This window comes from Muscardinus avellanarius (genome assembly GCF_963383645.1).
Source record: "Muscardinus avellanarius genome assembly, chromosome: 5".
NCBI lineage: Eukaryota > Metazoa > Chordata > Mammalia > Rodentia > Gliridae > Muscardinus > Muscardinus avellanarius.
The window spans coordinates 68757115-68779497 of NC_137790.1; the positions used below are offsets into that span (position 1 = coordinate 68757115).

The 22383-nt window shown below is 42.4% G+C and overlaps 1 protein-coding gene across 4 annotated transcripts in view; it reads right to left on the reverse strand.

The window, feature by feature from the left end:
- IGSF11 (immunoglobulin superfamily member 11) overlaps window positions 1-17309 on the reverse strand; it is a gene marked incomplete at its 3' end in the record, with an annotated part of 37526 nt that extends 20217 nt beyond the window's left edge. For 2 of the 4 annotated variants that reach the window (XM_080696424.1, XM_080696423.1), the window contains exons 1-3: window positions 17148-17309; window positions 14952-15159; window positions 12012-12167 (exon numbers count right to left, since the gene is read on the reverse strand). In XM_080696424.1, the coding sequence (XP_080552550.1) occupies window positions 12012-12167; window positions 14952-15159; window positions 17148-17186 (403 nt within the window). In that variant the 5' untranslated portion in view covers window positions 17187-17309. The remainder of the gene's footprint in view (window positions 1-12011; window positions 12168-14951; window positions 15160-17147) is intronic. The other 2 variants (XM_080696426.1, XM_080696425.1) reach the window with 1 other exon arrangement.
- Window positions 17310-22383: the final 5074 nt, after the last annotated feature.

Genomic DNA, 22383 nt, shown 5'->3' on the forward strand with positions numbered 1-22383 from the left:
GAAGAACAAATACTACCTCAAACAGAAGTTAAACCTAGATATGTTAGGAATTAAAAATAATCTCTTAATAATCACATTGAACATGAATGGCCTCAACTCCCCAGTAAAAAGACATAACGTGGAAAAATGTATTAAAAACCAGAAATGAGCCAGGCGTGGTGGCGCACGCTTGTAATCCCCGTGCTTGGGAGGCAGAGACAGGAGGATCGCGCAGGTTCGAAGCCAGCTGCGCACTGGCTTAGGAGACCCTGTTTCCAAATAAAAATGTAAAAATAGGTCTAGGAGTGTAGCCCGGAGGTAGAAGGGCTTCCAGGAACCCCAGAAATGTAAAAGGATATATTCCACTGAGAGTGTAGAAATCCAGAGGATTATCAGAAAATACGCTGAAAAACTATACTCCAACAAAATGGAATATCGGGAGGAAATTGACAACTTTCTAGATAAATACAATCTTCGTAAAGTGAGTCAAGAAGATATAGAAAAAAAAATTGGGGGGAGTGGTACTGGGGTTCCTGGAAGCCCTTCTACCTTCGGGCTACACTCCCAGACCTATTTTATATTTTTTTATTTTTTGGAAACAGGGTCTCTTAAGCCAGTGCAGCTGGCTTCAAACCTGCGTGATCCTCCTGTCTCCACCTCCCAAGCGCGGGGATTACAAGCGTGCGCCACCATGCCCGGCGATATAAAAAATTTAAACCAACTAATAGCAATCAAAAAATTGAAATAGCGTGCTGGCATAAGAGACCCTGTTTCAAAAAATATAAAATAGGTCTGGGAGTGTAGCCCGGAGGAAGAGGGGCTTCCAGGAACCCCAGTACCACCAAAAAAAAAAAATTGAAATAGCAATAAGGAGTCTATCATCAAAAAAAAGCCCAAAACCAGATGGTTTCCCAAGTGGATTTTAGAAAACCTTTATAGAAGAACTAATCCCAATATTCCTCAATCTATTTCATAAAATAGAAAGATAAAAGAATATTCCAAATACATTCTATGAAGCTACCATCACATTAATACCAAAACCAAATAAATACAGCTCAAAGAAGGAAAACTATAGGCCTATATCTCTAATGAACTTAGATGCAAAACTGCTAAACAAAATAATAGGAACACACTTTCAAAACCTCATCAAAAAAATCATACACCATGTCCAGATAGGCTTCATCCCATGGATGCCAGGGTGGTTCAACATATGAAAATAAATCCATGTAATTCATCATATAAACAGAACCAAAGACAAAAATCACATGATCATTTCAATAAACACTGAAAAAGCATTTGATAAAATCCAACATCCATTTATGATAAAAGCACTGCAAAGATTCAGAACAAAAGGAACATAACCTTAACATAATAAAGGCAGTCGACAAAAGGATCATAGCCAACATCATACTAAATGGAGAAACACCTCAAGAATTCCCCCTAAAAACAGAAATAAGACAAGTCCATTGTCACTCTTTTCAATATTGTACTTGAGACTCTAGCCAGAGCAATAAGAGAAGAAAAGAAAACAATGGAGTACAAATAGGAAAAAAAAACCTCAAAGTTTCACTATTTGCAGATGATATGATACTATACTTAGAAGACTCAAAAACTCAACCAAAAGGCTTATAGAACTTATTAACTAATTCAGCAAAGTGTCTGGATACAAAATCAATCTTAAAAAATAAGCTTTTCTATATACCAATCATAAATCCACTGAAAAAGAAATCCAGAAAACACTTCCACTCAAGATTTCCCAAAAAAGAATAAAATACTTAGGAATAAACTTAACCAAGTAGGCAAAAGATCTCTCAAAAGAAAATGATAAAACATTGAAAAAAGAAATTGAAGAAGATCTTAGAAGATGTAAAGATTGTCTATTTTTTAGATAGGCAGAATAAATATCATCAAAATGGTCATACTTCCAAAAGTGATCTAAAAATTCATCGCAATACTCATTAAATTACCAAGGTCATTCCTCACAGACATAGAAAAATTACTCCTTAAATTCATTTGGAACAACAAAACCCAGAATAGTCAAAGTAGTTCTCAGCAACAAAAACAATGCAGGAGAAATCACAATACCTGACTTTAAACTATACTACAAAGCCACAGTAATAAAAACAGCATGGTACTGGCATAAAAAGAAAAACAAAAATAGATACATAGACCAATGGAGTAGAAAGAAGACTCAGAAACAATACATACATTTACAGCCAATTGATTTTATCAAAGGGGCCAAAAAACATACACTGGAGAAAAGACAGCCTGTTTAACAAATGATGTTGGCAAACCTGGTTAACCATACACAGAAAAATGAAAATAAATTCCACTTTCTCATCCTGTACAAGAGTCAATTTAAGATGGATCAGAGACTTGGAAATTAGACCAGAGACTTTGAGGCTCCTTGAAGAGGGCATATGCCCAACACTGCAACACATAGGCACAGATAAAAACTTTCTTAACAAAACCTCAATGGCACAAGAAAGTAGATGGTGAATCAATGGGGGGGGGGTGTGCATTAAACTGAAGAGCTTCTGTACAGCAAAGGAAATTGCCAAGAACCTCAACCGAGAGCCAACAGAATGGGAGAAAATTTTTTCTAACTACTCTTCTGATAGAGGACTAATATCTAGAATACACAGAGAACTCAAGAAACTTAGCACTAAAAAAACAAATAACCCAATTAAAAAAATGGGCAAGTGAACTAAATAGACACTTCACAAAAGAAGAAATTCAAATGGCCAAAAAATGCATGAAAAAATGTTCAACATTATTAGCAATGAGAGAGATGCAAATCAAAACTACCCTGAGATTTCACCTAACTCCAACTAGAATGGCAATCATTCAAAACACAAACAACAACAAATGCTGGCGAGGATGTGGAGAAGTGGGAACTCTAAAACATTGTTAGTGAGATTGCAAATTAGTGCAACCACTTTGGAAAACAGTATGGAGGATCCTCAGAAGAATGGGAACGAACTTACCATATGATTCAGCAATACCACTTCTGGGTATCTACCCAAAAGAATGGAAACCAAACTACCAAACTAATGCATGTGTATCAATGTTCATAGTTACGCAATTCACCATTGCTAAACTATGGAACCAGCCAAGATGTACATCAACAAATTAATGGATTACAAAACTGTGGGATATGCACACAATGGAATTTTACTCAGTCATAAAGACAAACACAATTATGTCATTTATAGGAAAATGGATGGAACTGGAGGACTTTATACTAAGTAAGATTAGTCATTCACAAAAAAATAAGAAATCAGGTGTTCTCCCTAATATGTGGAAGCAAGGGACAAAATGGGTCATAGGAATAACTCTAGATGAAGAAGGGAATTCTATACATAAGCAAATAAGGCGACCTAACTGAGGAGATGGGAGGGAGGAGAGAAATTCTCCAATGAACATGATGTACTTTAACAAACAACAATGTCTATCCTAAGCTAAACATGAGAAGGAGGGAGGAGGAGGGAATGAGACAGAAATTGGCTAAGGGCTAATTGGGTGATGTGTGCATGCATGTCTCCACCATCTTGTACCCCATTAAAATGTATGACTTATAATGCACCAATAAAATCTTCTTAATGTAATTAATTTATTAACGTTGGATAATTGTTTTGGGGGCTGTCTTGTATATTATTCAATCCTTCCAGCTTTAATGATGCATAATTGATAAATAAGTACCATATATAATTACAGTGTATGACATATTTTGATATAGGTATACATTATGAAATCATTAAGGCAATCAAGATAATATACCACCTCACACAGCTCCTTTATGTGGGTAAGTGGTAGGAACATTTAAGATCTCTTAGCAATCAAAGTTGTACTCTGTTTCTATGGGTTCAACGTAGGTCTGGGAGTGTAGCCCGAAGGTAGGACTTCCAGGAACCCCAGTACCACCACTACCAAAAAAAAAAAAAAGAGAGAGAGACAAATTTTAAAAAGTATAAAATAGGTCTGGGAGTGTAGCCCAGAGGTAGAAGGGTTTCCAGGATCCCCAGTACCACACACACAAAAAAAAAACCCATCAACTGGGTGGCTTAAAAATGACAGACACTTCTCCCAGTTTTGAAGACCGGGGGATCCATATCAAGGGCCTGAGAGCTTGGTGAGGGTCATTTGCTGGTTCACTAATGATGTCTTTGTTAAGTTGGGTCCTGCACTCATGTGACTTTGTGTCACATGACCTCTGCAGGGCAAGGGAGGGGCTGAAACCCCCGCGAGAATTGGGCGTTCCCGCGAGTAAACCCTCCTCTCGCGAGATGCATACCTTGAAAAGGAGAGCCCGCGTCCTCAAGCTTCGGACAGGCGCACGGGCCCCACGGTGCCTCGCCCTGATCCCCGGGAGAGCCGTGCCATTAAAACTTTACATGCCACGTGTACCGGACCTCTCTCGTGTTTTTCACACTCCGCCGTATGCACATTATTTTTATTTTACTCGCATTTAATTTTTTATTTTACTTATCATTTGGTGCCGAACCGGGAGAACTCTTGGGTCCCTCCCCATTTTTTTTCCTTTTTTTTTTTTTTCTGTTTTTTCTTTTTATTTTTACTCTCTTTTTGAGCCCCAGACTCTCCGACCCGCCAGCAGCTCGACTGTGAGGTCCCACACCAGCGCTCCGCTTGCAGGCGCTGCTCCCACCACTGCCGCCGCTGCCGCCTCGTGCCTGCCCGGACCGTAAGCCTTCTTCCCCAGCCCCGTGCTCTCCGGGAGAGCCGGCGGCCTTCTTCCCGCCCCGGGCTCTGCTGAGAGTCTGCGGCCATCATTCCAGCCCTGCGCTCTGCTGAGAGCCGGTGGCCATCTTTTCCTGCCCACGTGCTCTCTTCTGGAGCGCCAATGGCAATCTTCCACTGCCACTGCGGCCGCAGCCACCACTGCCAGGGCGTGCAGGCTCCGCCGGCCGCCAGGCTGCCAGTTCCACCCGCCCGGAGCCAGGCTCCTTGGGTGATGCTGGCACCTGCTCTGCTCCTGCCTGCCGCTTGGACCTCCTAAAACCGCCGTTCCCGCCTGCCCACGCTGCCCACCGCTGGAATGGGACCGCGCTGCCCGCGAACTGCACCACACCGCGTGCCTATGTCTTCTCCGCGCCTGGCGTTGCTTAGACCCACCTGCCGGGGCCGCCTGCCTCCTCCATCTAGGTGGCTGCCACTCTGCTAAACAGCCCCCAGCCCGCCAAGTCCAGCCCGCGCTCCAGCTGGACTCGCGCCCTGGCACCCTTCACCCTGTGCCTGCCCACCCCTGCTGCCTGGGCCTGGCCATTCCGGTAAGCAGCCACCTGGAATTACTGGGGGGGGGGTCGCCAGCTTTGGCCCGCCATCTAGGACACGTGGAATCACTGGGGGGCCGCCATCTTGGCCCCACCATCTTTAACCCCTCCCACCTCATGGCCTCACTGGAGGCCTCGCCATCCTTAACCCCTCCCACCTCATGGCCTCACTGGAGGCGTCGCCATCCTTAACCCCTCCCACCTCATGGCCTCACTGGAGGCCTCGCCATCCTTAACCCCTCCCACCTCATGGCCTCACTGGAGGCCTCACAATCTTTAATCCCTCCCACTTTCCACTCCTAACCAATCCTAGGAGTTGGCGGCCATCTTTCCGGCCCGAGCCAGGCAGCTTGGCACTTGCTCTGCCTGCCAACCGCCTGCGCGGGCCAGAACCTCTGCCTGCCGCTTGTACCTCCTAAAGCACCGTTCCAGCTTGGTTCTCCGGTCACCGCCGGGACCTCTGGCCGGTTTGCCCCACCCGCCCCGAGCCAGGCTCACTGGCGGTGCTCCTCGGGGCCCAGCCTCAGCGTCTGGCGTGTGCCTGGAAGCCATTTTGTCTCCACGCTGCGGGCCCGGCAAGCCACGCCGCCTGCGCACCCCCACTGATCCCGCCAGCCGCCAGTGCCGTCCACACCAGCCACCGGCATCCACGCGCCCTGGCTCCACCGCGCCCCCAGCAGCTTCTCAGCGCTTCTATCACAGCCAGCGCTGGCCGACATCACTATACTCCGGTAAACTGCCTCCTTCCCTTGGTTAGCGGGTTCCGGACTTGGGTCTTCCGGTCCACTGGGACCTTAAAATCCAAGCGCTTGGTGACCCATTGTCCCCTGGTCCACTGGGACAACCCTGCGGATGACCAGGTCATCCTCCGGTTTTGAGAAGGAATGAAGACGTTCTTCCCTATCTCTTAACCTCCGTTTCCGAACGATTGAGCAGGGAAATCGGGGACGCCCATTTCCTGTTCTTCGTTTCCGCCCACAAACCAATTATGGGGAGTCGAACCTTTATACTAGCAGATGCCCACATCTCCATGCTCCGCCTGTCTGCCTTGATACGAGTTGGGAAATGGGTTGTGGTGGCCCAGGAATAGTTAGGAACTTTTATAAGCAGTCTGGTATCCCTCCAAATGCTCTCCCCTATCAGCTGCCATTTAATTTCTCCCAGCCGCCATTTTGTGATGGCGTGCAGTCGCCACCTGGTGACGTCACAGTCGCTATCTTGGCCCCCACCAGACTACAATTTTGTTGGGCGGCTGCCCGGCCGCTCCGCATGGTCCTAAATGCGCTTGGCTTCTGGCTCCCTTTCCGGCCCGCTTGGGCACGCCCTAGGTGCTGCGGGAAACGCCGGGGCCAGGCCAGGGCTGGGGCGACACCCTCTGCCCATGGGGAGTCCGCGTTGCCATTCTTGCTGGACACCCGTCTCGGGACATGCTCTTTGTGAGTATAGGTCCGTCGCAGCTGACAGAACCTTAACATGGCATCTAAGTTTTAATTCCAGAGAGAAACAGGCGGAGATGGAGCGTACACTCTTGACTTTGCCAAAAAGCAGATCCCTGGTAGCTGCCCTTTGGCTGGCGGTGGCGGCTCAGCCCCCTGGAGCGCCACCTAGTTGTGGAGGACTGCAACAACAACTACCTCCAGGAGCCTGCCTCAAGTGGGGCAAAGCCATGCCTACCAATCAGACTGCTCGGCGTGTGGCCAGGAGGGCCACTGGAACAATGCCCTTGGAAAAGGGTGAGCCCCAGGTGCCTCAACACAGGGGGAGCACCTTTCCAGACCAGGCCCCGCCGCCGGCCCTACTCAGCCTGGCTGAAGACTGATGGCTCCTGGATCCCTCAACCTCCATCCTCTTTGCCAGCTCAGGGTAGCTCTCCAGGTACTGAGTAAACCAGTCTCCTTTTTGGTCGCCTGCTCAATCTCATGATTTGTTTTTTTCTTTAATAGCCCTTGCCTGTTCAAGCCTCCTCAAGCGCACATCACTAAGCTGTCCAGGGTAACCTCCAATTCGCACTACAGCTATGCACCCACCTGCACCCCTTCTGGGGGACTGGACTCCCAACTCCTCCCGGCCTGGGGCCCCTGACGACGCCCCTTGACAGCAGGAAGAAGCTAGAGGGTCCAACGTCATCCATTATCCCTACCATCAAAAGGCCGGAATGTTAAGTTGGGTCCTGCACTCATGTGACTTTGTGTCACATGACCTCTGCAGGGCAAGGGAGGGGCTGAAACCCCCGCGAGAATTGGGCGTTCCCGCGAGTAAACCCTCCTCTCGCGAGATGCATACCTTGAAAAGGAGAGCCCGCGTCCTCAAGCTTCGGACAGGCGCACGGGCCCCACGGTGCCTCGCCCTGATCCCCGGGAGAGCCGTGCCATTAAAACTTTACATGCCACGTGTACCGGACCTCTCTCGTGTTTTTCACACTCCGCCGTATGCACATTATTTTTATTTTACTCGCATTTAATTTTTATTTTACTTATCAGTCTTCTTATTGTGCCCTTCTAGGACAGTTCTCTAGGCAGTCTAGCCTTGGGTTGACCTAGCCCCCCAACCCTTTCTCACTTGTAATTCTCAGGAGTAACCACAGATTTACTGGGAATACAATATCCTGAGTTAGGAAAGCATTGTCAAGAACACCCAGACTCTGTTCCAGTCCCATTTTAAATACTTTAGCCCAGTGTGTCATATAGCCCCTAGTATACACACCCAGGGAGAGCTGCCTCTTCAGATCCCTCCACTGTGGTGCAAGGAGCATGTATAGATGAGATTCCATCCACTCCTGCCAGGTTTTCTGAGCCTTGGGATGCTGGATGCAAGTCCAAGGTCAGAAAACCACATTGATCTGGCCGCTGAGGAGGTATGACTCGTAGAAGCGCATGTCAGAACATGAGCTCACATCACCAAACAAGAAGCCAGAGCAATGCAGGGCTCAGTCTAGCTCTCACCAGAGTTCAGGAGTCCCAGTGTACCAGTATTGGGAATGGCTTAGGAAGATTTGAGAAAGCTCTGATTATTAATAGATAGATTTCAGAAATAACTGTTTCAAAATGGCAGACCTGGAGAGAGAAAGGCTTGGCTTTGGTCAGGAAGCAAACAGCTATTGAAACTTAGATTGACTTAGCTAAAAGTAATTAGCAAGTGATAGGAGAGGGGAACTAGGCCTTTCAGTGTCTAAAGACAGATCTACATGATTAGATAAGCTAGCTAGGCTGGGAGGAGGGGTCGACCTTCCTGAAAGGAGACACCTTGCCACACCTTGCTGGAGGAGGTACCTTACAGGGATGTTTACTAAGTCAGAATTACGTAAACAGATGGAGGTCATGGGTATAAAAAGTCCGGTCCACCTGCTGTATCTTTGGGTGGTGAATTGGCTCGAACTACCCCCCCCATGCCATTCTGGCATGGGGCTGTAACTATCTTCTATATTTCTATCTTTTTAATAAACTTCTTTAAATCTTCAGCAAGTGTCCGAGCTATGTATACTTATCCTTAGCTCAGGACAAGAACCCGTGGTTTTTCTGGTTTTGGGGGGTTTTGTTGTGGTTTGAGGGAAATTGTGTCCGGGACCCTAACAGGGATCCCTGGGGACAGTTTGCCCAAAACCGTAACATTCCCACACCATAACATATTTCACCTTAACACCAGGATGCACCTTCCTTCATCCCCTCTAAAGAAATGTCCCCAGGTGACCTAAGAATTTCCTACTAGGACCCACCTCTTAAAGGTCCCACCACCACACTGAGGACCAAGCCTTTAACACATAAAACTTAAGAGAAATATGAGAAATATATTCCAACCACACCAAACCACAGCAGTCTCTTTCAAGGTAGAACAATTCCGTCTTCACAACTGTCTGAGTTTTTCTAATTACTAGGTTCAGCTTATATAATATGGACAGGAACACCACAGAAACGATGTGTGTCCTTCTCAGTGCATATATCACGAGGCACATTATACATGGGCTTATTACAATACTGAGTATACTTTTATCATCTGGCTCAAGTGTTATCACCAGGTCCTTTCCCCATTATAAACTTAACTTTCCTTGTAATTAAGTAATAAATAATTTGATGCATATTTTGTTACTATATAGTCTTTTCCTCATCAAACCACTGCTCACTATTTTTATATAAATGATGCTTTTTTTTTTCCTGTGGTACTGGGGACGGAACTCAGGAGCATTCTACCTCCAACCTACACTCCCATCCCTATTTTTATTTTTGGTTTTGAAAAGAGACTCACTAGGTTGATGAGAGTCCCGCTACTTGCTGAGGTTGTCCGTGAACCTGCAATCTCCTGTTTCAGTCTGGCAAGTGCTGAGATTGCAGGCATGTGTCATCATGCTCATCTAATGATGTTCTTCTAACTCCATCCTTCCTTCTAAAAGCATCAACCAGCATTCCGATGCAGGACAATGCTTTTCCTTTACCCCTACTTATATATGTTCATCAATAGAGATTCAACAATTCTCATTCTATTCTATTGATTATATATTTCATGTTCAAACTGTGCCATATTTTGCCATAAAGAACCTTGTCTAGCCTCTGCACACAAGGACAATTCCAATCCCAAAACATTATTCTTCCATTACAAACCAGACTCCTGGAATATTTCCCTGGTGTCAAATGTTTTTCCCTCGGCTAAAGAACCAAGAACTTAATTAAATAATTATAAACATTATATAAACTTAATTAGTAGAGAAATCTTCTGAAAAATCTATTTGGGGATTATATATTATACTGAGATATACTTTATTCACATAGGCATCAAGATGTGAATTTAAATTAGAATGATAACTCATTTAATGTTTATTATTATAATACAAAAACTTATCCAAAGTAATTCTGATAAGCCAGAGTTTAGATTATAAAAGATAAAGTTTTTTTTTCCTTAGAATTCAAATTCACTTTTACACCTAAAAAACCAAGTGCTATTCAAGTTGCAAAAAGGATACCAAGAAATTTGACAGATACACAGATCCAGGAACAAAAAGGTAATGAAAGTTTCTCTCTATAGGTATTTTCTAATTTACATACAATCATCATCAAATGTTCATTTCTAATTCTAAACTTTACCTGCTATTATCAATCATGGAATCTTAATGCTGCTTCAGAGGACCCTGAAAATAATACTGTTAACTCCTTTATTTAAAAAAAAAAAAAAAACAGTAACAGGCTCAGAGAGATGAACTGTAACAGAAATAGTTACTGGAAAATCTAGAATTTGAACATAGTTTTCAGCATTTCAAGACAAGAGCTATTTTAAGCATGCCACTTACAGTGAGATTAACAAGTCAGTCCACAAAAAGTGCTAAATTATTTATCCCTCAGAGTGGCTGAAACACTTAGCAGTGAACTATCATTATTGTAAGGGAAAAATAGTATTGCAGTAGCCATTATCAAGGTAACCACAAGTTATTTTCCAAATAACACAAAAGTTATTATTTGAAAGAAATTTTTAAAATAATGAATTTGGGGCTGGGTGAACTAAAAGATGATGGGAAAGTTTGTCACTATTTTGTTGTGATTCCTCAGGGAAATTTACAGACTATTCAGAAGCTCATGGCCCTGGTTCTTTACTATACTGAACTTTTACCAGACCACTTAGGACTTTTACTTTTCTATGGTAGGCCTGAGCCATCAATAGGATTCAAACTTGGGCATAACTAAGGCCTCTCATTCATGGCCATCTCTCTCTGTATATATTTTACTTATTTATTTACTTATTTATTTTTTATTTATTTGGAGGTAGTGGGGGTGAAACCTAGGGGCATTCTACCTCTGAGATATACTCCAAGCCCTATTTTTTTATTCTTTATTTTGAAACAGGGTCCCAGTAAGTTGCAGAGGGCCTCACTAAGTAGCTGAGGCTGGCCATGAGCCTGTGATCCTCCTGTCTCAGCCTCCCAAGTACTGGGATTACAGTACTGTACCAGCATGCCCGACTCAACACTTTATATTTAAGATTTGTATATCTGCTCTGAGAATACAAATTTACAAATCTCGTTCTCTATTATACAATACTTGGGCTGCTACATTTTATTTATTACAAATTCACATTCTCTATTATGCAATACTCAAGCTGCTACATTTTATTTTCCTGGAGGAGGAAGATTTTATATATACTTGGAACATTTCCTTCCTTTTATATAATGAACTAATCTTAATTTTTTAAGGATGCTTCCCTTAGAATTAAATTTAAATGCCGGGATATACATGTAGAAAATCGTCCACAACACTCATGCTTCCTCCGTACCTGTCTGGTGTGATCATTTCCTGGATCTCCTGTGATAGGAAGCATTTTTCTGTTCTCCTTTCCATCTCCCTTCTCTAAGTAGACTTGGGGCTGCAAACAGAGTTAACCTTCTCATGATCTGTAGATGTTTTCCACACTAAAGGGCAGTGTGCCTCAAGTTGGGAGTGGGTTCTCAGATATAAACATCAAACATACTCTTAAAGTTTACCTAAAGCAGAGGTCATTTAGCTATTGTTACTCTACACTGTGAAGGAACAAAATATCCCTATGTAGTTACCACTGGATGAGATGCATTTCATAAAGGCAACACAGAGAAGAGAAAAGAAATGTTTTATGCACTTTAAAGTAGAAAACACAAAATGATCTGGAAAGTCTTTTCAGCAGTTACAAATAACATTATTTTTCAAGATCTATTAAGTTTCCTTGCTTTGTGAATCTTGGAATTTCCCATGATAACTAATAAAATGGGTAAAGAGGCACCGTACCTACCCTGAGTGGCTGTTGGAGGTAGCTTGAGGGTGTTGTCTAACTTCTCCCAAAGGTAAGTTGGTCGAGGGATGCCTTCCTCTGAGCTGCAGAGCAGGATGACATCACTGCCGATATCTTGGGACCCTTGGATTTGGCAGTGCGGGGCAGAAGGGGGAACTGCAACAGAAAGTGAAAGCAATAAAGTACAGTTACCAGGAGCCCTATGCGATGGAGAAGGCACCAATATTCAATATTCTGGAACCTCCGGTAGTAGTGGTTTTGGAGTACACACCAGCAGATAACTCTTGGCCACAGGATAGCCATGCACTAATTCATGAGTGTGGTTATTGGTACAGGGCCTGCAACTTCAGTTTGGCAGGAAGCAGCTATCCACACAGGGCTGCTCCCTTTACTTATATTTTCACAGTATTTTATGGCCTTGGTTAACTATGCTTCTTCTAAAAAATTAAGATGATTTAGGTCAACAAATTTCCTTTAAAAACACAGCTGAAAGGCCACTTTTAAAGATTTTAGGAATATGACACTTGCTCTACCAACTGTTCCCTGGCTAAGATCACAAGCAAAGGGCCTGTCTGCTTTTTGTTAAGTGACAAGAAGATCTACTTTATACTAAATTTTGTTTTATGGTGTAGAAAGAATAAGGCTCAAGGTAAAGAAAGTTTGAGAGTAATACAGTGGACATTTTATAATCTTTAGGCTAGAAAAGGACACAAAGGACAAAATAAAAGAAAATTACCAAAACCAAAAGCTTTAAATAAGCAGTAAAAACAGAAACGAAGCCCAGGACTTGAAATCACAAATTGGTGAATACAGACTCTAAAGTTTAAGTCCAAGTAATGATAAATTTCTAGTGCTTTTCAATAAGTGGTTCATCCTTTCAAAGAATGAATAAAAAAAGGTATAGAGATCAAGTGCAGAGTAAACAGGGAAATCAAGAAAAGGGAAAGGGAGCAGGTGAGGGGAAGAGAGAGTAATGAAAGTGCACGGGTAGGAAGAGTAAAACTCTCAGAATCGTTGGATCACTGTGGCAGGGTAACCAATCTCAATGCGCATCCTTGGATTCTGCTTCTATGATACCCTAAAGGAAAACCTGAGATAATTCTTTGGTTGTAGTTAACTATAGAGTAAAACATTTTCTCTTCCTTTCAAAACAAATAAGCTTGGATAATGTAGGAGGAAAGTAACCTAACTTACAGGTATTAGCATGAAAACATTTAATTACATTAGTATTCTATACCAATTACTCAGAGGACTGAAAAACCTCTTCTTTTTTTTTTAAGCAAAGTCTCTCTAGGTTGATGAGAGTCTCATTACTTGCTGAGGCTATCTAGAACCTGCAATCTTCCTGTCTCTGCCTCCCAAGCACTGGGATTACAGGCATGTGCCACCATGCCTGGCTTTATAATTTTAATATATCATGATGAATAATATTTTCAGAATAGAGACCTCCAACCTGGTCCTAGTTTTTAATTCTGTTTGAGACTGGCACTAAGAATGACAGCATATTCTCACCCAGAAGGGAAAAATAGAACCCAACATTAGTAACCTCGAGTGACTCAACAGTGGAAGAGAAAAAAAGGTTGGGGAGTTTGACAAGGACTGTGCAGGCAAGTTCTGAAACTTGAGAAAAACTGAGAATTAAGAGCTCGGCCTTCTTAGCCCTTTCTCCATCTCCCCAGATGAACTGATTTTAGCCACTTCTACTACACATATACACTTAGGCAGTTTTTTTTTTTTTTTTTTTTTTTTTTTTTAGTTTCAGAGACACAAAAATTGAGAGATTGAACATGTTTAGGAAGGATGATTTACATGCTATATAAGTTATACTATATGCTATAATTTAGCACGGCATAGTCTCAAAGGGTGGTATAATGAAAAGAGTGCTGGTTTGAGAAAAGAGATCTTAAATGCTAATCTAAACTGTGGATTTTCATTGTCTTTTGTGACAAGGCCCTAAATCTATCTGGACTTAGAATTAAAGTGATAATGTAATTTATGTTCAATCAAGAATATTTTGCATAGCAAAAGGAAGTGATTCCCAGGTGTGGTGGCCCACACCTGTGATCCCAGTACTTGGGAGGGAGGTTGAGATAAGGGGATCACATTCATAGCCAGACACATGCATGCACGTGCGCGTGTACTCGCACGCACACACACACAAAAATATTATTAAAATGATGCAAGAGTCAGGCGTGGTAGTGCACGCTTGTAATCCCAGCATTTGGGAGGCTGAGACAGGAGGATTGGTGTTCACAGACAGCCTCAGCTACTTAGTAAGGCCATTTGAAACTCAGTGATACCCTGTTTCAAAATAAAGAATAAAAAATATGGTGGGGGGTGTAGCTCAGAGGTGGAAAGCCCTTGGGTTCCATCCCCAGTACCAAAAAAAAAAAAAAAAAAAAAGAAAAGAAAAAAAATTCTGCAAGGACAATGAGTACAAACACTGATGAACCTACTCCATGTTATACATGTAGGACATAACAGTGTTATTCTCACACATGCTTAAACTTTTGCTTCAATAACTAACTCATAAATAAATGTGTTCTCAACGGAAGTTTCTATCCTGTAAATGCTTAAGAAAAGACGTAAGTCAATTTGGTCACCTTTATTCACCTTCAAAAAACGACATTAAAGAAAAAAGTTTGTTTAAACAACATTAAGTAAATTGTGTCATATGCATAAGGACTGTATCACTACAGATCTCACCAAGTGTACAGTTATAATGCACAAATAACAATTTTCAAAAGACAAGAAGTTTTAGAAACCACCTGAATAAAGAGAGCAACTGTGGGGCGACTGTGTAAGAAGTGTGAGAAAGTAGAGAGGAAATGGAATTGAAAGGAAAAGAAAGGAAAGGATTGTAAGCAGATAAGAGTGAGTAGGCTGGACAGACGATTCAGAAGTAAAGCCCAAGGTGCCCCAAACGTTTCTGCCACTCACCTAACACTGTGAGGCCAGTCACCCCAATGTTCCTGCCCCCTCTGTCTGGAAGGTTGTTGACCAGACACTGGTAGGTGCCTGTATCTGACAGCTGAGTATTATTAATGAAGATAGAGACGTTGGTGGCTGGCATGGTGCCTACAAATCCTACCCTACCATGGAAGCGGGGGGTACCATCAAACATCTGTCCACCCTGATACAGAATGACCTGCAAAAGAAAGCAAAATAAATCATCTGGCCTCTTTATCCCCTGCTAGACACCAGCAATAACTGTCTAGTAGACAAGAACAAATAAATGTGTGTACACCAACTGTTGAAAAATTTTTTATTTCTAATCTGAAAGTGTCACCAACTTCTCATTATCACACCTGGTTCATTGATATTTTGGGGTTCCAAATTATCACATACTAAGTTAGAATAACATTTTTCATTTACCTAAACTGTTAAAACACAACAAATGACTTTAATGATACCTTATTATCAACCCATAAGTATTTATTACTGGTTTAAAACTTAATTCCAAAACTAAAATTAAAAAAATATTAGCATTGTCATTCTTATGCTTACTGTGCCACAAAATACTAGATCAGAGTTATATAATGAATATTAATAAATATTATGAAATTGAAGAAGAAAATTGTAATTCCATAATTATTATACTCATGAGAAAGGAATCAGAATGGGATATATTGAAAAGCCCTCTAAGCTGAGAACAAAGAACTTATTTCTACTCAGGCTCTAACTGTAATGTTTAGGGAACTAGTCAAGTCCTTTCCTTGACTCATAGTTATGCTTTGTATTTAAAATGTTCCCCAAAACCTCATGTGTGGGTAATTCAACCAGGTTTGCCTGTAGGACATGCTGAAGGGGGTAGATCCCTAAGGGCTTAACTTTAGGGACCATATCTGTCCCTGGCCACTTCCTTCACCTCTTTCCTTTCCTTTCTCTCCTGCAGGTATCATGCATTGAAGCACTGTTTCCCTGCCATGCCCTCTGCTGTGGCAGTTTCGCCTTGGAGCCAGCTATCATGGACAGACCACTGAAACTCTAAGCCAAATAAACCTTTCCTCCTCTAAGTGGTCCTTGTTTTGTTGGGTACTTTTGTCACAGTCATGAGAAATGCTAACTAGAGCACTCCGAGAATGATGAAGTTGAACAAAGTTATCTCAAAGGCTTAATCTAACTACAAAAATCTCGTCGTTTTAAGAAACAAAAGTTTCTATGGTATTTCATATCAGAAAATTTAGTTTATCAAATATCTGTAGGCAGCACTAAGCTTATTAAAGCAGAAAAGCTTTCTAATTATCTCTGTAAATAAAATGAGCCTATTATCACATTCATTAGTTTTCTGAGTATTATTTTATACAGTAGGTATTACAAATTATTATTTTTCCTATAATTGATGCAGTTTATTGGAGAGTAGTTTCCCTGCTCATGTTCATTCTTTTGTTTCAGTATTGAAGATGAAACCCAGGGGCATTCTACCTCTAAGCTATACCCGCAGTCCTATTTTTTGTTCTTTATTTTGAAATAGGGTCTCACTAAGTAGCAGAGGACTTCACTAAGTAGCGAAGAATGGCCCCGAACCTGCAGTCCTCCTGCCTCAGCCTCCCAAGTACTGGGATTACAAGCATGCGTCACCATTCCCAGCTTCATATTCATTCTTTTATGTAGCATATTCCAATATATCCGAGACTCTGAAAGCCAGTTAGTATGTCTACTTGTGTTTAAATACTTGTGAAATTAAGAAAAGCATGTACTACTACCCAATGTTACTTCCTTATTTTCATCAGTATCTCTAAAAAAAAAATAAAAATAAAAACTCTCATTCTCCTGTGTTAATGTGTTCGTCCCTTCCTTTCAAAGTAGACCTTACTTTTGTATCTTGGATATCTTTTATCTATCTTATTCAATTTTTTAAAATTCCAGGTTCCTACATAAACTACTTAGAGGATTTCTCAGAGGATCTCCTTGACATTTGATGGCGATGATGATAATGATGATAGTTGTTTTTTTAAGAGTCTGACCTCTTCTGATAGTTGACAAATAATACAGCGGGGCAGAACATCAAGCCGCATAGGTACAATGAACAGGCCACCTTCCTCTAGAAATCAAGATGTACTCAGGATGCTTCTCCACCCACCTCCCCTGATAAGATTAATATTTTAGAGGCAGCACAGGATTTAACCGTAGTACCTGTTCAGGTTGGTTAGCATTGGAGAGAGGAATGACCATCCAAATGACATTGAGGTTAATCAGGGCAGCGCTGGTAGAGAAAGTGCAGGGCAGGACCGCTGTCTGGCCCCGGGCCACCTGGATACTCCCGGGGCTCTCTGACACTTCCAGGGACACTGCAACACCTGTAGAGGAAGGAGCAGGAGGTTATGTGCTCACCCGTTCCTGAAAGCCCAAAGCCCTTCAGAAAGGTCTGCATGCTTTGAATTATCGCATTACTATTCATACAGTGAATACAATGACATAACAGTCTTACTAAAGGACCATAAACCAGTCGCTAAGTTAAAATAATAAAGATGATAAGTTCATCCCATTCAAATCTTGGAAATTATAAGTGAAAAATATTAGAGGCCACTTACTCTCTTTTTAAAGACATTATTCAGTATTTGGCCAGATTCAAATACAATATGAGAGAATTTCACTGATAAGAGTTTTAGAAAAACTTATAAATGGAATTAAAGATGAGAAATAAACTCAGTTTTGTTTTAAAATTAGCATTACATGAGCATACCACAAAAGTAAATGCTTAGTCTGGCAAAAACGTGTTATCAACTATATGCTGCAAACTACATATAACACATTAATAGAAGGAGTCAATGAAAGTAAATAAATGGAAAAACATACAATGTTCATGAATTGGAAGATTCTATCTTGTTAAGAGGTCAATTCTCCCCAGATTGATCTACCATTAAGAGAAACTCCAATCAAAATCCCACAGGGCTTTTGACAGATAATGACAAGCTAATTTTATAGCACATAGAAAGACAAAGAACCTGAACAGCCAAAAGAACATTAAAAAAAAGATGGAAAATTCACAGAATCTGATTTTAAAACTTGCTATACAGCTATAACAATAAAGAGAATGTCATATGAGGATAAGGATGGATACAGCAAAATGACACAGTATTAAAAGTACCAAATTAAACCCGTATATTTGCCGGGCGTGGTGGCGCACGCTTGTAATCCCCGCGCTTGGGAGGCAGAGACAGGAGGATCGCGTAGGTTCGAAGCCAGCTGCGCGCGCTGGTTTAGGAGACCCTGTTTCCAAATAAAAATGTCAAAATAGGTCTGGGAGTGTAGCCCGGAGGTAGAAGGGCTTCCAGGAACCCCAGTACCACCAAATAAAAAATAAAAAATAAAAATAAACCCGTATATTTATAGTTGAATGTTTTTCAACAAATGTACATGACAATTAAATGAAGCAAAGAGTTTTTTCAACAAATAGTGCTGGGATAATTTGGTAAAAAAAAAAAAATATATATATATATATATATATATGAGGAAAAAGGAGGAGGAGGAGGGATGGGGGGGTGATCTCAGACCTCAGAGAATACATGAAAGTCGACTTAAAATGTTCATAACTCTAAATAAAAGGGCTAAATCTAAAAAGCTCCTATAATTAAACAAAGAATAAAATCTTCGTTACCTTGGATTAGTTAAAGAGATCTTAAGTATGTCACATGACAAAAAAAACATGAATCATTAATAAATTGGACCTCGTTAAAATTGAAAGGTTTGTGCTTCAAAAGACTTCAGGGACTTCCGGGAAGATGGCAACGGAGGAAAGCGGCACTTACAAGTCCCGCTAACAATCCAACTCTACTACCTCAAAACCAGCGCCTTTCAGAGCCAGAAAACACCACAGCAAAGAAATAAAAACGGTAAACACAAGGGACAGAGAAAAAGGGCTGAAAAAACAAGACACCGGAAAAAAACCAGCCCGAAGTGCCGCGCCCGCGCGACGCGGAGCGGCCGGAGCAGCCGGAGCAGCCAGAGCCGCAGCGCGGATTGGGGGGAGCCGCGGAGCAGAGCGGCCTGAGCAGCCGGAGCAGCCAGAGCCGCGGCGCAGAACGGCCGGAGCGGCCAGAGTGGCCAGACCCGCGGTACAGAGCAGCTGGAGTCGCGGTTCCGAGCAGCTGAGCAGAGCGGCCAGAGCAGCCGAGCGGAGCGGCCAGAACAGCCGGAGCAGTCAGAGCTGCAGCGCGGATTGGCTGGAGCGGCAGCGTGGAGTGGCCGGAGCCGCGGAGTGGAGCGGCCGGAGCAGCCGGAGCAGAGTGGCCAGAACAGCTGAGCGGAGCGGCCAGAGCAGCCGGAGCGGAGCGGCCAGAACAGCCGGAGCAGCCAGAGCCGCGTCGCGGAACGGCCGGAGCGGCCGGAGTGGCCAGACCCACGGTGCAGAGCAGCCAGAGCCGCGGTGCAGAGCGGCTGGAGCAGCCGGAGCGGCCAGAACCGTGGTGCGGAGCAGCCAGAGCCGCGGCACAGAGCGGCCGGAGCGGCGCGGCCTACATCTCCCCTAGCAACACCAGGCTCCAGAGAGGAGGGAGACTCAAAACAGAGCTCAAACCCAGAGAGGAGGTACTCTGGCCTCGCGGCCTAGGATGCAGAAGCAGCGTCTTACTGCTAGCGGCAGCGGCGAGTTCACCGGACGGCCCTAGACCAAACCACTCAACCAGCCACCAGGCGCCTGAGAGGAGGGGTGGACAGCGAGCAGAGGTGAGCAGGTGCTGAACAGCCGGGCGGCAGTCAGCAGTTTTGTTGGTGCAGGGAACATCTAAAGCTCCCAAGGGCTGGGCGCAGCACAACTGGCAAGGACTCAGAGCAGAGTTCAAAACCAGAGAAGAAATACGCCGTATCACGGCCGAGGGCGTGGCAGTGGTGCCATATTGCCAGTGGCGGTAGCAGCGAATCCACCGAGTTCACTACAGCTCCATCAGCGCACTCAACAACTGTGAGTCAAATTGCAGCCCCTAGGGGAGAAATCCCAGTACTGCACTCCCAGGGACTTGCGCAGATAGTCTCCCTGGGTCGGAGATTTTAGCAGTGCAGCCCAGTGGGGGAGTGGCAGTAGCAGAGATATCATACCATAGTCACAACTCCCCACTGGAGAACGCCCAACTTGGCACCCCCCACGATCTAAGCAGCCTTGATTGACTCCCTGGGTCTGAGACATTGTGATACAACACAGTAAAGGAGTAGTGGTGACTGAGATACCATAGACTAGAGATCCAGAGCATCTTAAGTGAACTCGTAGTGACTCAGGGAAGAACCCAGAGAAGGCACAAACTTCCAAAATCATGGGAAAGAGAAATAACAATGGAGCAGTGAATGCCAACAACACCACAACATCAGAATCTGATAACACAGAAACCCAAAGATCTCTAGAAGATCAAATTAGGAAAATAACTTTAGAAATAATAGAGGACTTTCGAAAAGAATTTAGAGAGAGTCAAAAAGAGATAAAGGATGCAATTAATGAAGTAAAGGCCTCAATTCAAAGTATAAACAACAGATTAGACCACATGGAGAATAGAATCTCGCTTCTTGAAGATGATCATTCTAAAAATGAACGCATAGTTTCTAATTTAGAAAAAAAAACCCGACAGCAGGAATCTGACATGAAGAAATATGGGCCCTTTCAAGAGAGCTAACCTAAGAATAATTGGAATAGAGGAGGGAAAAGAAGGTGAAACCAAAGGGATCAACAATCTCTTCAAGGAAGTAATAGCAGAAAATTTTCCAAACATAGAGCAAGAGGTCGATACACAGGTCCAGGAAACTTATAGAACTCCCTTCAGACAGAATCGGAGAAGAGGATCCCCATGCCACATAATTGTCAAAATGACCAATGTGGAAGCCAAGCAGAGAATCTTAAAGGCAACAAAAGCAAAGGGCCAAGTGGCATTCAGAGGCAAACCAATTAGAATCACTCCAGACTTCCCAAACCAAGTCATGAGAGCCAGAAGGGCTTGGAGTAACATATTCCAAACTCTGAAAGAAAACAGCTTCTAGCCAAAAATTTCCTACCCAGCAAAACTTGCTATCAAATTAGATGGGGAAATAAGAAGCTTCCATGACAAACAGACACTGAAGGAATTTATGTCTTCAAAACCAGCGCTAGAGAAAATACTCAAAGAGATTAACTACAAAGAATAAATAGGTAACACACTCCAGAACTAGAGAAACAAGATTTTCCATCCAACAGACAACTAAGATTGGTTATCTGTGGAGATTCATTCTTTATGTTAGTCTTTTACCTATCTCTAAAGGGTATTGTTTGCCTTTATTGTTGTTAATTTCTAGGATTTCTAGTTGGAATATTAATATACCTTCAGATATAGCATTTGGAAATATTTTATCCCATTCTATTAGTAACTGTTAACTCTGTTTACATTGTCTTTGGTTATACAATTTTTTTTTTAATTTTTTAGGGAGTTTGTATACTCCTCTGTTGCCTGTGCCATTGAAATCATAACCAAGAAATCACTGCCAATTTCAATGTTGTGAGGTTTTATGACCCAGATTTTCTTCTAAAAGTTTATAGTCTTAAGATTTATATTTAGGTCTATTATCTATTTTGAGTTAATATTTGTATATGGGATTAGGTAAGGGTCCAATTTTATTCTTTTCCATGTAATTATTATTTTTTAACAATATTTAGTTAAAAGATTATTATTTCCACCACCAAATGTTCATGGAAACCTTGTCAAAAATAACTTGACAATATAGGGAAGAATTTAGCTCTAGGCTTTTCTTTAACTCCAATGGTTTATATATCTGCCTTTAGAACAGTACTACACTGTTTCAATTATTGTAGCTTTATATGGTTTGAAATCATAAAATATATATCTTCTAGCTTTGTTCTTTTTCAAGATTGTTTTCGGTACCTAGAGTCCATATTCCATATTAGGATAGATTTTTTTCTGAAAAATAAATATATAAATATATGATAGTTTCACCTAAAAAATAGAAAAAAAAATATTCTCTGGTAAGAAAGAAAGTAAAAAGAAATATTGAAATGTTATCTTTAAGTCATCAAAAGCTTGGTATCAGACAAATGAAACTGTTATATGAGATTATCATTTTTAATTTTAGATAAATTGCCATAATACTAGATGTCAACTACTAAGCCAAGCTTGGGAGGGAGGGATAGGGAGAGAATGGGGATCCCCACGCCACATAATTGTCAAAATGACTAACGTGGAAGCCAAGGAGAGAATCTTAAAGGCAACAAAAACAAAGGGCCAAGTGACATTCAGAGGCAAACCAATTAGAATCACTCCAGACTTCCCAAACCAAGTCATGAGAGCCAGAAGGGCTTGGAGTAACATATTCCAAACTCTGAAAGAAAACAACTTCCAGCCAAAAATTTCCTACCCAGCAAAACTATCCATCAAATTAGATGGGGAAATAAGAAGCT